At 49.2% G+C, this 16,509-nt stretch overlaps 1 protein-coding gene across 1 annotated transcript; it reads left to right on the forward strand.

Moving 5' to 3' along the window:
- Nucleotides 1–12,853: 12,853 nt before the first annotated feature.
- Nucleotides 12,854–16,307, forward strand: LOC149335056 (uncharacterized). The gene is made up of 2 exons (XM_089553731.1): nucleotides 12,854–14,436; nucleotides 15,739–16,307. Exons 1-2 carry the CDS (start codon nucleotides 12,854–12,856, stop codon nucleotides 16,253–16,255), a joined length of 2,100 nt encoding a protein of 699 aa, XP_089409857.1. The 3' UTR covers nucleotides 16,256–16,307.
- Nucleotides 16,308–16,509: the final 202 nt, after the last annotated feature.

Here is a 16,509-nt window from a genome sequence, read left to right on the forward strand (position 1 = left end):
GGTCAGAGTCTTGTCTTGATGCGCATGTGGGTGCCACGACTCCCTTTGGAGTTACGTGCTTTTCGGATGCCGCGTTTGTGGGCCGCATCCGGTGTCACTGGGTATGAGTGACGGGGCCGTGAAGGAAAAGAAATCTAAGTTCTTTGAGCTAAAAAGTCTGGCGACTGCATTTGTGCATTCTTCAGTGCCACAATATTATAGGATCGCATACCACCTAAAATTGGTTATCCTCAACTGATAAAGGTTAGAGAAAGATGCACCTGCCCAGGATTGAGTCAGGGTGTCTTGTTTGGGTAGCACCGGGTGCGGAGCGCGCGTAAAATGCTGTTGGTCAAGCTGGTTCGCTAGATAACTGTGTAAAGTTTGGCGGTTATGTTGTATTTCTTTGGCCCGAAGAGTGTCTTGATTAGACTGTAGTGGGGGTGGGGGGAAGGGAGTGAGACCCCGTCAGGTGGCCATGATCGAGCCCTTGGCGCTCGGCGACCTCTATGGCTCATCTCACTCTCCGGAGTTGGGTCTCAGGCCTCCCACTTTTCCGAGGTAAGAGCTGCAAATCCTCCGGGGCTTCGTCTCATGGACGTATATAACCGTCTCAGTATATAAGCCAGGGTAACTTTTTTGTGGGAACGCAGTTGGCATTTGGAACAGAATTCTGGGAAAATATTGGAGTTAATGTGGGGGTTTCATGGTTCCTCAGTGAACCAAATAAATAAAATGCAAGATACATAAAAATAAGCGCTTATTTCACGGGCGATAGGTTCGAACGACACCTATCTCGCACAAATGGGTGACCTTTGGTGGGATGAATTTGTCGCGCCGAATGCATTTAACTCGCACAGTCCTTTCGTTTGCGGGAATAATCCTTTGCCAGATTCTGTCCTGTCGCCGCACACGAAGGTGCAACACCCTGATATCCTTGGCGAACCCAAGATACCATGTTGTGGGTGTTTTTTAATACATATAGCGTTACTGGAAAAATCTACTACTTCAAACACGCCAGCCAGCCGCCGCGGAAGCGCAGCTCCGAGTCAGCTGCTCGAACGAGTGGACCACTCATGCCGGCGCCTGACCACGTAGTCGCAACTAGCCAATAAGCTCCACAGTAGTGAAGAGAAAACATCTAGGGTATTCTCAGAGTTCCATCGACTTTATGCGATGGACGAAACCGCACAAATCGTGGGAAATCAGCTGTCGCTTGTCGTTTATGAAAGGAACGCCATCAAAATGAGGCAAATGAAATACCTCCCTTTTTTGAGACCTCATATACTCCGTTCACGTGGTATGAGTGACGATTCCCGGTGCTTCCTACAAAAGAAAGTGTTATCAGCCAGAGTGACGGCTTTAAAATCTGGAAGCTGGAAATCTGGATAAAATCTGGCAGCTTGTTTACGGACTAGAAAATTGCGAAGGGAAAACTAAGGCCGTCACGCAGACCGACCTTCACCAAGAACGTGATCAAGCATCTTGAAAAGGTGAATTCCGGAGAAGAGCCTGCCCACTGGAGTCCCGCTTCTTTGTTGAAGCTCGCGCGCTGCGTCACCACCAGCGGTTGCTAGAAAAATAGCCGTTATGCATCGGTCGCCGTTGTCAGAACACCCGACGAATTCCAGTGCTTCTTCTTCATCTTGCTTGAGCCTACTTCGGCGTACACCGTCACTGGCAGAGTAGAATAGGTTCTCGGTGCCTGGGGACTGCCCAATATGCAGCCCCGAGCTGGTTGCGAAGGTCTTTTTGTTCACTGCTATACTTTAGCAGATCGAACTCCGAGTGGTTTTATGCGACGGTCTTTCGTCTGCTGCAGCGCGTGAGTTACGAAGTCTTCGCTGCTGCTATAACCCTGAGCGACAAAGTACCGGCCATGCCGGGACGGAAAGTGTGTTCAAATTTCCGCACCCACTTGATTAAGGGCTGAAGAAATGAGAAAAATCGAGACGTAGCGGCCGCCGCTGAATGTCGACAGACCAGACTTCAGCGGATGCCACGAACCAGACAATCGCCGAGGTCGCATCAGATAGATAAACGTCGCCAGAGGCCCCAACATCGGTGGACGACTGCGAGAACTAGCTTCTCTATGCAAGCAACAACTGGAAAGTCTAAAGATTATTAATAGACAAAAAGCAATATATATATGAAGTCGACAGAGTCAATAAGAAGTCTGTAGACTGTCTATAGACCATTTTTATAAAGGATTAACTGCTCCTGTGGAGGGCGGCGCGACCCCTGCCGCGGCTCCGAAGAACCAGCGCCTGGTAAACTCCGCAAGACAGGGCGCTGACCTACTGGAAGCGCCGAGAGGCGTAGGGAGCAGTGGGTCTCCCGGAATTATCTTGATCCGGCAAAATCAGGCCACTCATTGTCTTCATGCAACGCTGCAGTTACCTACCTTCTTTTTCCTTGCCCATCCACCCTTCTTCCCATCGGATTCTTTTTTGAATCCTCGGCAGCCTTCATACTCGGCAGATGAACGACGGGCTTTAGCGGATCAAACACTGGTATCTACCGGGCCCTAGCAGTTGGGCCCTTGGGTGTAGTAACGGGCTAGAATAAAGCTTTTTTGCATCGCCATCTTCGTATGAGGGCTGCCTTGCCTATGCAAGCTTCGGCACAGTAAAAAGAAAAAAAACGATAACGACAGTGGAGGATGCGGGTTATCTGAAATGTTAGCATCATGGCGACGCCCACTCGGCTAGCCGGCCGTACAGGACGCTAGGATTTCACCGCCGCAGTTCACACGGTGACTAAGCATGAGCTATCGGTGCATCGCCGGGTTTCGCCTGTTCGTAGTCGGCTCTTATATTTTCCGAGCTGCTCGTCGCTTCAGCCTCGTCTGTGCAGCCGACCACGAATCAGTTTAAAACGAGTGGTGATGTGCGTAGGTGCGCGTTCGAGTTTAGCCGCGTCCTGCCTCGAAAGAGCTTCGCCGCTCTAATTTTGTAACGGCGCCGTCGAGGAGGTAGGCGGACCGATTCGACATGAGTGCCGCTGTTTAAGTGCGTGCTTGACTGCCCTGCCGCATCCCACGCAAAGGGCTGAACCATATTCGATTTATTTGGTGGCTTCGACCCGGTTGTAACAGTGACGAGATCTCATGAGTCGCAGAAAGGAGACGCCACCACCGAGTCCTGCCTTTGATGTACCATGGAAGCTTTGTACCAATACCTCCTTACGGCTCTTTTTCTACTGGCTTTCTGCACCGCTGGAATTAAGTTCGCCCCTAGCGAAGTCTTACTCACATCATCGAACATTTCCGTGAGTGTGCTGGCTCTTTATCATTTCGGCTCCTCGTGTTTTGGTTGCTTGGAAGGAGGAAGTCCACGTGAAGCTATCAGTAAATGCTGCCTTAGCTCCAGATTCTAACGGAGTACTTATGGGCTTCTATTCGACCTTTTTGGGCGTGTTGATAGCACAAGTAAAACATTAGTTTTGGCCAACAGGAAGAAACATCCTTTTTTTTTTATTTGACATGGTTGACATGGTTGACTTGTTTACAGGGTCCTCAGATTACAACTTCCGGCATACAATGACGCCGGTAAATGCCGACAATATTTTTTAATCGCATGCAGCCCGTGCTTCGCGTATTCGTCGTACGATTCGAAGACAACCTGAGAAAAATGAAACGCAGCTGCGTCTACAGGTCAAGCTGAAGTTCTGACCCAAGTCTCAACTAGAGTTGTAGTGTAGTGGAAGAAAGTTTTCGGGAAAGGTGTTAATTATTTAATTAATGAATTTTGACTTGCCAGAGCTACGCTTCAACAATGTAGTACGTCATTGTTTTTTATGTAAAGCGACAAATCCGGACAGTCCGCGGTCCCCGGTGTAAGCCTTGCGTCAGGATGAGACATTCTACTGTGAAGGTTCTGAGAAAGCTACGCAGCTTTCTTTTGTTACCATATGGAATCGATCAGGCCCGTGTTTGTGTGTGTGTTTATGAGTGTGTTTGCGGGCGCACTTGAGCGTACACGGACGCGTCAACGTATGTACCTCAGCACATACACTTATCTCCTCTTTCTGGCAGCAAGAATACCGACGAAGATTTACCAGAGCAGAATGTTGGGCCAGTTAGTGCAGCGACGTATACAGGAAAACTTTGCGCAGAATGACACAGGACGGGAGGGAGAGACACGCACACACACACGAGCGCAAACTTGCAACTGTATTCTCGGAAACGATACACCGTCTTAAGAAGCAGAAAGGGCGCAAGCGTACAACAACCAGTGCAAAACGTGTGGGGAAAAAAACAGCGAGCACTTGGGTACAGCAAATATTGCATCAGTGTTAGGCACAAGTAAATTCATACCGGAACTCTGCGGAAATACCCAGAAACCAGGAACAAAGGTATTTCCGCTTAGTTCCGGTATGAATTTACTTGTGCCTATCATTGATGCAATATTTGCTGTATACCCAAGTGGTCGCTGTTTTTTTTTTCCCACACGTGTTGCACTGGTTGTTGTACGCTTGCGTCCTTTCTGCTTTTTAAGGCGGTGTATGGTTTCTCAGAATACAGTCGCAAGTCTGCACTCGTGTGTGTGAGTACGCGTCCCTCCCTCCCGTCCGGTGTTATTCTGCGCAAAGTTTTCTTGAATAAACAGACGAAGAGTGCGAGAACTCCGCGACACGATTTTGCAGTAATTCCGATTCAGCCTTTATGAAAGGCGGAACGCGTTCGAACGGCGTAGAGCTCCTGACATTTGTCTGCGGAACCCAGACGCATATAACGCAAGTCGCTATACCTCTACACCCTGAACAAAGGCCGTATTCAGTGCTTTTTCGAACGTGGTGATGCGAGCCGCATTGTTGACCTAGCGTCAGGTGTGCCATGGCCTCACTGGCCATAATGACGGGGATACCTTCATCCGCTTATTAGCCGGATTCACTTGATCGCGTGCGGAAAGGCGACTCCTGATTCATCAGCACCCTTCTTCCTTGTCTGGTTGCCTTTCGCATGATGAAGCGTGGTAATAGGTCCCGCTTGCACGACACGGCAAACTTATCGGAATAGTTTTGAACCCTAGATAGATAGACGCCGAGAGAGGGGAAAGGCAGGGATGTTATTAACAAATTTTTGGGTGCTTACACCTGGCAGTATGTCGCAACCGGGGAAGGACGTGTTGGAGGCGAAAGCTTGGTTTGATTTTCCAAAAATAATATGTCTTAATATGGCTTGCGTGGCCGATGTTCGTGACAGTACTTGTCTACATCCACATTGATTAGATCCCCCGGAAAAAAATTGACAGATGATTGAGATAGTCGCTAATGCGAAATTTGAGCGCAGCTCTCCACACGTCACCTGTCACTGCTGAGAGGTGTGCGTTACGCTGCTAGCCACCCTCAATGATCTTCCCACGGCAGCCACCTTCCTGCTGCCTATTCCTCCGTTGTTTCCGTGGAAGGTGGCGCTTCGATCAGGTGGCGTGTTGTCAGGTGGAACGCTGGAACGCGCGCCTAACAGCTGCGCTCTAAAAATAAAACTGCTCTCATGGCTTCGCTAGCCTGCACTTATTAGTACCGTGCAGTAAGGCCAGAATGAAACGCGGACAGCGGCTGTAAAAAAAAAAAAAATGTGGCACCTGTGTACTTTTAGCTGTAGTGCACAACTAGCCTGATTCATGTTTCTGGGTAATAGACCCTTTAGAAAATTCAGCGCCATCTGGTGTGTGACGCGCGAACCGCAGTGCCTCCGCCATTTCTTGGGCATACGCCTGCCGGACTGCGCTCGGGCCGCACTGAAAAGAACGGCCCCCGTCGAAACCACAACAAGCGCAATTTTTTTGTTCCGTGTCCTTGCCACCTTCCTTGACATTGTCTGTCTGCTCCAAGCTATAGTCGCGGTGCCGGCATGCTGCTGCCTTTCTGCAGCCAGCGCAGGACCCATTCACAGTTGTGAGTCGCGAAGGGCATGCGACCAGCAGTCGCGACCACGCAGCAGATCGACGACACCGTTGTTCACACTTGCAAGCGCGACCAGCAGGTCGCCTTCTCGTTAGATTCTAGTTTGAAGCGAAAACTCTCGGGAATATTGACGTTGTTCGAGCGCTTTCGAGAGTTTAGTCTGCTTTGGCCGCGCCTCCTGCACTCGCGCTCGGTCCTCTAAACTACTATTAGCAATGTACAACTACGACCTTAGCGAAGAGGAGGATGTTGTGATGGTTTTTACGTGCACCGCGGTCGTACAAGCGCCATGATGACAGAGGCGCGCTTCTCTGCAGGGCCGGCCTGCCAGCCTGTATGCCGGCCGCCAGAGTCAGAAAAATGCGCCAATATTGCTTGTTCGCGTTCACACCAAGCCCGTGGGTAGAGGCATGTAAAAAAATGAATAATTTTTGAAGATCGCTGGTCAATACCGAGTTGCTGGTAGAAGTGATAACTGCGACACAAGCAAATTTCTTCCCATAGCAGCTTTGCTGCTGCTGCCCACTGCGGCTCGACTGTCGTCTGCTAGCCCCACTGCTGAAGGCGCCGTGGAAATCGAGCATGTTTTAATATTATTATGAGACGAGGTACACAATAAAGTGGTGACGAAAGCGGCATCTTATTAATTACTAGCGCTGGCCATGATCCGACGCGCCCTAAGCTGCGGCATCGATATGAAACCGGATAGGCTTAGCGACGACTAGGGCAGGAAGGGAGCAGCGTAGTTCGTCGCCCGGCGCGCCCGCGAACGGTGTCGTTGTTAAAAGCTCGACTCGCCCGCTGATTGGTTCAACGGTTTGCGACTCGCAGTCGCAAGGCTGGAAAATCGAGCAGGGAGTGACTGGTCCGCGACTCTCGCTTTTCGACCAAAACAGTCGCGCGACTTCTGCGCGACTGACTTGCGAGTCGCAAAGGGCACGGGACCAGCAGTCGCTTGCGACCAAGCAGCAGCTCGACAACACCGTTGTTCACACTTGCAAGCGCGACCAGTGGGTCGCTTTCTCGTTAGATTCTCGTTTGAAGCGAAAACTCTCGGGAATGACGTTGTTCGCGTGCTTTCGAGAGTTTCGTCTGTTTTGGCCGCGCCTCCTGTACTCGCGCTCGGTCGTCTAAACTGCTATTCGCAATGTACAACAACTACCCGAGCGAAGATTAGGTTGTCATGACGGTTTTGATGTGCACCGCGGTCGTACAAGCGTCATGATGACAGAGGTGCGCTTCTCTGCAGGGCCGGCCTACCAGCCCGCAGTATGCCGGCCGCCGCGGCGTCACAAAAATGCGCAAATATTGCTTGTTCGCGTTCATACCAAGTTCTTGGGTACAGGAATGTAAAAAATGAATCACTTTTGAAGATCGCTGGCCAGTACCGAGTTGCTAGTAGAAGGGATAACAGCGACAAAAGCAAATTTCTTCCCAGAGCCGCTTTGCTGCTGCTGCTCCATGCGGCTCGATTGTTGTCTGCTAGCTCCGCTGCTGAAGGCGTCGCGGAAGTAGAGCATGTCTTGATATTATTATGATACAAGGTCCACAATAAAGTGGTGACGAAAGCAGCATCTTAATTACTAGCGCTGGCCAGGATCCGAAGCGCCCTCAGTTGCGACATCGATATGAAACCGGCTAGGCTTAGCGACGACTACGGCAGCCCGCTGGGAGCAGCGCAGGTCGTCGCCCGGCGCGCCCGCGAGCGGTGTCGTTGCCGGAAGCTTGGCTCGCTCGCTGATTGGTTCAGAGGTTTGCGACTCGCGGTCGCGAGGCTGAAAAATCGAGCACCGAGCGACTGGCCCGCGACTGTCGCTTTTCGACCAAGGCAGCCGTTTGCGACTGTCGCTTTTCGACTAAAACAGTCGCGCGACCTCTGCGACTCGCAAGTGTGAACGGGCCTTAAGAGACGCGCACGGAAACAAGCTGCGTAGAGCACGGAGCGCATGAAGTAGCTGCATGCTTCTTTCTTCTCGTCTGCGATCTGTTCGTTTTCACATTCAAAATAAATGATATAAGTATTGCAAGAGCAGCGAAAAGTTCCTTTTACCGTGTAGCCCTTCAGCTGTATTATGAGCACAAACCTCGGTGCACTCGAGGACATGCATTCCGATGCTGGCGACTGTTTCGGCGCTTCACAAAATCAAACGTTGCTCAAGCACGCTTGTTTTGGGCTTGCTGGCATCCGCGGCTAAACCATTCATAGTGAGTTTCGTGTGCGCGAAAAAGAGCCCGACGATGCGGCGCGGCGAGGGGCACCGTACATCGTTCTCTCCGTTGAAAACCTGCAACAAACGACGGCGACATAGGCAGAGTGCAGCAGCGGTGTGTTTTCGTTGTGTCAGTGCCTGCGGCTTAGCAAGCGTTCCGGTAATCTGTCACCTTGATCTGAAGTGAGCAAACTATGCATGGGAACAGCTACAACGCGAGTGATTTTGCACCGTCGGCTAGCGCACCGGCACCGCTGATCGAGCGCCCGCATCCGGATTGACACGCATTCCGCCCTGCAGTGCGCCTGCTCGTAGTCGAGACCGGTGTTGTCAGCCCTCATTTATCGACAGCAGATTCGACCTGCACGGCAGCGCGCACTGTCGATGGATCGCAGTAAGTCTCTTGAGAGGTGCGGCCGGACAATAGGAGTCCAAAAGCCTTTCCGAAAATCCACCCGGCATGATAGTCAGGACCCTTCACCACTGCGAGTTTTCCGCCATCGCTTTCACAAACCAAACGAAAGTATTGTAGACATGCCATAAGGTGGAAACGGGTGCAAAGGCTGTGCAGAGCACTACATCTGCGCGTCTGTAGCGTCTGCCAGCCAAAGGTGCCCAAAATATGGCGCACGGCGTCGACGAAAGTTGCTGATGATGATTCCTGCCAAGTTGCCAGACTGAATTTTCTAAAGGGCCTATTGACCTACCGAAGTGGGTACTCATAAACCGGTTCTAAAGGAAAATCTCGCTGCAAAACAAAAAAGTACGACGCGTATTCGCATTTCATTCCGGTCTGACTGTACATTGTATTCATGACCATTCATACCTCTCATTGTATACATAGTTACTTAAGTAGAAGAATATTGCATCCATCTGGTCCAGATGAGCCGAAAAGAAGGTGAATAAGAATCAGATGATTACGAGGAGATTAAGTAGGAGCACGTATCTTCTCTCTCTGAGGTGGTTTATTTATTTATGCTTGAATCGAATGGCGGGAAATAAATTCACAAATCGGCCGGAAATGAAAGCGACGCGATCAAGGTAAATAACCTTAACCAGCGCATTGAAACACAAAATAGCACTCAATAGTGCAATTATCTTATAGCTGGAAGATAATTGATTACAAAGCAGAAGAAAAAACAATCACATGCCTCCAGTGGAATACGAACCCACGGCCTGCGATTTTATTATCATTTACAGATACCAGGATACTTGTACGCCTTTACTATAGGCAATTAAGTTTTGTAGCATGATCGGACCGCTGAGTGAGAGGCATCTCGTGGCGCTTTCCGGGACTAGGGGACTTTATCACCCCGTGACACTGGCCCACTGTGTCCTCTCTTCTATATCTTAGAACATGGACTGGACACACTAACGTGAGCAGGAACGAGGCACTAAAAAAAAAAGAGAGAGGTTTGATAAGTGCACATGAAAGGTGAGGAGCGAGAGAAGAAATAATCCGACGAGAAAAGTGAAAGAAGGAGCAGTGACATAGGTAAGAAAAGAACAAAACAACAGCCAAAATCAATTAGGAAAAGGAAAAATATATTGTGCATATTAGAGAGCAGTCGATACGGGCCCCCATAACTCAGGCTGCCCAAGTGAATAATGTGCGTCATGCTCGGAACCCAACGAAACAACTTTGGTTGAGAAGCCGTATTATACAAACGGCGTGCGTATCTGCAGCTCGCACCTTCCGTCAAGATGGCGGTGGTTTGTAAGAGGCGGCCGCTAATTTTACTTCGCCGTTGTAGCAGCACTTTGTTTCATGTTCACTGAAAATAAACAATGCATAACGTTTCGCTTTGTCGGAGGTTGGCTGCCCAAAAAAGTTCCCAGGTAAAGCAAAGGCCCTTAGACTTAAGAATTGCTTCAGAATTTCGACAGTCGCTATGCTTAGAGACGAGACACAGTTTTGTCGCCGTAGATGTCTGACGTCAAAGTTAACTCCATTTGACCAAGCTCATACTGCTAGCTCAAACGTGTCAAAGGTAATTTATTTTGTCGTAGTAGTTTACTTTTATATCACTTATCGATGTTTTTGTATTTGTACGTCAGTCCAGTGGGGGAGCGAAAAGGTGGGCTTGTTGGTAACGGTTCATTATGATTGATGGACAGCGCGAAAAAAGGGACGAGACACTTGGAGGTACACACGATGAGCGCTTACTATTAACAAAGGCGTTTATTCTTATGTTTGGTTTAAGTACGGTGGAAGAAAAGAAAAGAAACGAAAAGGAAATAAGGAAGAAAAACTTAAACCAAACATTAGCTATTACAGTCTATAAAGGAAGCCTTTCCCCGTCAGTTTAAGGCACGGCTCGTTGACACAGAGATCATGCCTAGCCCGGGGCGACTCAGTCAGCTCCGAGATGTTGTTGTTGTTAGCCTTTGCAAGGATGGCACATACCCACACTGGGGGATCGGCCAAGAATCGGGAGGCAAAGGTTGCTATTCACCTATACATAGTAAAGGCAAAAGAAAAGCACACGGGAAAGCAACACTGGGGGATTCTACCATAAGGAGGGCAGGGAGTGAAAAAAGATAGGAGTTTGGATTGGAGAGAGAGAGAAATAGAGAGAATAAAAAAAAAGAGAGATGGACAGTGCGCCTGGGCCTTCGCAGCAACAGCAGATGGCGGTGGTGTCCACGTGCAAAAACCTGCTTTCGCACGATATGCTTAGAAATGCTAAACTGCCGTCATTTTTTTATGAACTTTTTCATTTTTGACTTCACAGAGCATGTTGCAATAGCAATAGCAGTGCACGTTAACAGCTTGCTGCCGTTGTCAACCCGTGCTAACGCTTCCTCTTCGTCGCCATACAGACGGGAAACGCAATCATTTTCCTAGTATTCTAATGTCTTACGCGTACGAATAAAGTTTGCCGTCCTTAAATAGAAAGAGACCTAGAATAGGGTGCCCTATCGGACGGGGGCATAGGGCAATAGCGGGGGACCAGTGCGCAGGCGCAGGACAGCAACGCCTCTTCAATTATTAGGTTAGGTCTTGCGCCTGCGCACTGGAGCCGCGCTATAGCCCGGCTCCAGTGGTCTATAAAATGGTCTATAATACTTTCTCCAGTGGTCTATAAAAATGGTCTATAGACTTTCTACAGACTTTTTATAGACTCCATAGCCATCCTTTAGACATCCTTTTGTCTATAGACGGTCAATAGATCTATGGGCTAAAGTCTATAGTTGCTGCAATTTCCTTTTGTCTATAGACTGTCTATAGACTATCTATAGACTAAGGTTTATAGCTGTCTCAATTTCCTTTCGTCTATAGACGGTCTATAGACTCTCTATAGACAATGGTCTATATCTACCTCAATTGCCTTTTATCTATAGACGGTCTATAGACTCGCTATAGACTAAGGTCTATAGCTGCCTCAATTTCCTCTCGTCTGTAGACTCTCTATAGACTAAGGCCTATGGCTGCCTCAATTTCCTTTTGTCTATAGATGGTCTGCAGACTCCCTATAGACTAAGGTCTATAGCTGCCTCAATTTCCTTTCGTATATAGGCGGTCCATAGGCTACGGTCTATTCTCCTGTGCCCCTCCCCGATAGGGTCACGCTATGCTAGTCACTAAGAACTTAGAATCTTGAGTTTGTAATAAATAAGAATTCATTTGGCGTCCAAAATTGTGCGCGAAGCAATAAAACAGCGCAAGATTTAAAAGTATCGAAATTACTTTTCATCAGCCTAGCAGCTGCTGAACCAAATTAGACACGTTGAACTTGCTGATACCTTAGTCAGAGGGTCAAATGAATGAATGGATATCTTAAATTGCACTTTAAGGTACAGTTCGGGCTACTTCAGCGTCGTCGAGGTTAATTCTTGGCAACATGGAATCAAATTCACGCTGTAATTTTGCCAGTCTTAGATGAAGTTAAAAATGAATTATCCTAGTTTTTGATGACTGCAGCACGGAGGTGTACAAATTAAATTTTGGGTACATTCCACTCAAGATCTGTGCCGAACGAAAAGCAGTAGTTGCAGCATAACATTTCTGACTTCATGATCTACTCAAAAAATGGAATCATTCGTTGGGACCGAGAAGCCAAGCAATGATGATGTCCTCAGGTTGAATGGCACGTTTTTGATATTTTGGCTCTTCTTTCACATTAAAAAAAAAACAAAAAACAAATTTACATGGTGCCGAGGACATTCCACAGGGCTGACGATTTTTCAGCTGTCGAATAATAATAATAATTGGTTATTGAGGAAAGGATATGGCGCAGTATCCCTCTCACATATCTCCGTGGACACCTGAACCGCGCCGTAAGGGAAGGGAGGAAGGTGGGAGTGAAAGAAGAAAGAGAGAAAGAGGTGCCGTAGTGGAGGTCTCCGGAATAATTTCGACCACCTGGGTAATTTTTCAATTTTGGTAATGATGATGATGATAACTATTTTCCGCCAGATAAGGAAGCCCCCTGCTCCCCGTCCCCGGCACGCAGGCCTTGGTGACGGGGTCCGGGACCTCCGCGATTAGAAGCAGGCGAAGAGGTCTTGATTCCTCGCGGCTTCTTCCGCCAGGCGGATGGCTTGTTGCTGTGAAGCAGGGGCCTCGCTCCGCAGCAGGGCTTCCCAGGATTCTCTACAATTTATGTTTTGAACCCGCGACATGACGTACACTTTAACGTCTTCAAAATTTATTAAGCCTGAGGACATCATCATCATCATTTCTGCGCTCGAGAACAGTGTAACATCGGGAACAGATCGGGAACGTGCGCGCCGTGACGAAGTAGAAGATGATGATGGACGACCAGGAGCAGGGCCAGGACCAGGTCTCCCCACCTGAGGCGAGCAACAACGACGAAGTCTCCGTTCGTGGAAACGGCGAGAGGCACCGATTGTTCTCTCGACCTGTGGTCGTGCGTGTCGTGCTTTCACTCGTCGCCGGCGCACTCCTGCTGGCCGTATTCGCCCTTGCTTTGGTGTTGGGAACAAGAAGCACCGCCCGGACCCTGCACACTCCACCCCTTTGCTGCCCTTCGGAAGGTCGCCAAATGGTCGACATCCTGAACGACACGTTCAGACCGTGCTACAACTTCTACGCCTACGTTTGCACCGACGTCGTTAAGAACGGCACCGGAAGGTCGAAAATGCTTCTCAAGGGCCTCAGAGAAATGATCGCTGCTGGTGCCACTGCAACCGCGGAGAGATTCACCTCGGCTTCATCTCCGCTGAGCAGCAGTAGAGCGGGGACGTTCCTCCAGGAACTGTACTCGAGTTGCGTGGCCGCTTCGACTGCAAAGCCGCATCGAGACCAGGACGGCCGCGAAGTTCCTGTTTATTTTGCTGAGATGGCCGTGGCTCTTTCGGAAATGCTGGCTTCTCTAAGTGAGCCGAATCTTCTGGCTTTCCTGCTGACGACCAGCCTGAGGTACCAGATCCAGTCGGTGATTGACATTGAGTACTCCAGCTCTGATGGGACGTTGCTGTTTTATCACGAGGCCCTACAATTAGACGACGAGATGCACTTAGTTTGTCAGGAGTGTGTAGCGGCAGCATTAATGGTTTATAACCGCGACGGAGGTCAAAGTAGGCCGGTGACTGACGGCGCCTCCCAGCAAGAAACCAACTCCTCGAGGCTGACCATTGATGACATCGGCAGCTTCGCAGAGCGCCTTCACTCGCTTTACCCAGAGAAACACGTCGTAAAGCGCTACGTGATGGCGAATGTGTCAGAACTATGGCCCGCCGAGCAGTTGGCCCCAGCGCTGTCCATCCTCACCTGGGTGGACTCTGTGGCCGACGTTCGGATCCACTCCTTCGCCCCACACCAGACGGTCATCCTCCGTCATGAAATCACGGACAGGAAGAACTGGGGCGTCGGTGCTGTCTACCTCGTCGCTCACACCGTCGGCAGGGCATACCTCGCATTTAATCCTGTACCTGGTGTTGCGCACAGGGCGTGCATAGCATTATCGACCGCCATGACGGCACTCGTAGACGCTGTGCACTGGGACCTATACGGCTCGCGAGAGAAGGAACAAGTTGTCGCGGATGTATACAAGAGTGTCCTGGACGCGGTCGTGCTCGATGCCTCCTCTGCACTTCTCGTTTTCGGAGCTGGCGACGAGACGTACCATGAACTGCGCACTTTACTGGACAACATCACTCTCCTGACCACAGAGACCACAAATATGGACGTGGCTCAAGTACCGAAGGCAACGCCGGCAGAGTTTGCCCGCAACATGCTATTAGGCCGAGCGTTCCAGTTCGAGACCAGAAAAAAGCGCGAGGAGCTTGGCTTGCCTGAAAGCAGCGAAGTTGATCCAGTTATACGCACCGGGCGGCAATTTTACTTGGAGGTGCCAACGTCATTTTACAGGTACGCTGCTTTCCAAGGGTTAATGCTCTTTGCTAAAAAGCTTAAAGGTGCAGTGAAGAGGAATCTGAACTCGTCTTTTTGCCGCGGGAACTCAATCTACACGTTCCGAGCATTCTTAAGTACTTCCACTTATATCCATGTGTGGCCGATTTCCTTAATTAAATTGAATTAAAGTCCGGCACCTGCCTTTTTTTTTGAATTCTCCCTCGTACGGTGGGCGGAGTCGACCAACGCGTGGGGTGCCTTTCAGCCAGCCCCGTGGAGGCTCGCAGCTCTGCCATCGGCGGAGTAATACGTAGTAATCAGTAGTAGCAAATAGTCCGAGCGTATTTTTATTTCTGCTGGCTTGTTTTGCGGCTGTATTATATGCGAATGAAACTATTTATTCACGGAAACCTAAAAACAAAAACAAAATAAAGCGAAAGCAAAGCCTCCACGGAGCTGACCGAAAGGCACTCCATGACGCGTTGGTCGACTCCGCCCACCGTACGGGGAGAATTCAACAAAAAAAAGAGAAATGCGGGAGCCGCACGTTAATCCGATTTAATTAGAAAAATCGGCCACACAGGGCAGTAAGTCGAAGTTTCTAAGAATGCTCGGAACGTGTAGATCCAGTTTCCGCGGCAAAAAGGCGAGTTCAGATTCCTCTTCACTGCACCTTTAATGGACTGCGCAGCCAGAATGTTTGCAGGATGGGCTGAAAGGAGGCTCAGTGTGCTAGAGTCTGAGGGAAGGAAGCTGTCGAGCAGCAAGCTTGTTCTTTCTCTTGTTTGTGACATGGTCTCTCGACCATGTTTTTAGGCAAGGAGGGGCAAGTTCAGCACCGCCAGTTCTTTCCCAGCTCTACCTGTACGTCGTTACCTACAATTTATTCGGTTCATTGGAGGACCATTTCAGTTTGCGGTGCAGTAGACCATTAATTTTGTATTGGCTCTGTTTTGATTGCTGCGTTCTGCGCACACTTCCTAGATGTGTTTCGTTTCAATAATCCGTTGAGACTTCGACTTCATTAATGAGGTTGTACTCTCTTCATAGGCAAGGTGTTCCAAATTAGGCACCGCATTTTTTTTTAAGAAACGAACAATGAGCAGTACACAAACACTGTTTCCACTCCAGATTATACGAATAAGAGGCAAGAATTGAATTTATTGGTCTTCGTCAGTCACGTAGATGACCAAATGTGAATAATTAACTTTTAATGATTGCAATGAGTGTCAGCAATATTTTGGAAACTCAGATGCGGTGGCATTCATGGATTACTCGAGTTATTTATTTACGTTTATTTATTCATTCTCTGAGTAGATTTGTGCGCATCGACAAAGGTTCCAGTCCCATCAACAGTGCTGTGCTGGGCGTGCGTCTGGCTGAGATTCTGTGGTCAGCCGTGCTTCGGCACGAATGGGACGACGCCGTACAGGTCAACGTTGACTGGATAGTCCAGTGCTTTGCTGAAGTCTCCCGGAGAGAAAGTGGCCCACTAGCAGGCAAACTCAGTGACAACTACCAGGAAACCATCGGCCTGACAGCTGCGTCCCTGGGGCTGCGGACTGTAATTCGGGCCATGTCCCAGGAGGACTGGTACGCAGCTCGACACGTGGACGGTGCCGGCACAGATGCACGGCGGTTGTCGCATGCGCAGTTCTTCTTCATGCTGCAGGCTTACTTGAGGTGCCCTGCCGAGACTCGGAGGCTCTATGAAGACTACGTGAATGTGCCGGCAGCTTACGTGCCAGAGTTTGAGCGGGCTTTCCAATGTGAGCGCACAGCGCTCATGTATCGCTTTAGGGCTAACACGCATTGCCGACGAAACTCTGACTGATAGACAGGACTGTCCTCGTGCGGCACCTTTATAAAAATGGTCTATAGACTTCTTATAGCCTCTTTTGTCTTCCTATAGATATTTCTTTTTGTCTATTTATAGTCTACAAACTGTCTGCGGACAAAAGTCTACTAAGAGTGTATGGCCATAAATATAGTCTATAGAGCTGTGTATACCATTTGTATTGCCTATACACTGTTCTCTAGAATTTGTCTTAGAGAGTCTATAGGCTTTATAACAGGAGCCTATGAACA

This window comes from Amblyomma mixtum, chromosome 7 (assembly GCF_055824585.1).
Source record: "Amblyomma mixtum isolate Tamu chromosome 7, ASM5582458v1, whole genome shotgun sequence".
In the NCBI taxonomy this organism is placed as follows: Eukaryota; Metazoa; Arthropoda; class Arachnida; order Ixodida; family Ixodidae; genus Amblyomma; species Amblyomma mixtum.

Excerpts from the sequence above, each read along its gene's own strand:
- LOC149335056 (XM_089553731.1), top strand. The coding sequence starts at position 12,854 with ATGATGGACGACCAGGAGCAGGGCCAGGACCAGGTCTCCCCACCTGAG. Across the intron at positions 14,437-15,738 it reads GTGCCAACGTCATTTTACAG|ATTTGTGCGCATCGACAAAG; the intron begins GTACGCTGCTTT and ends TTCTCTGAGTAG.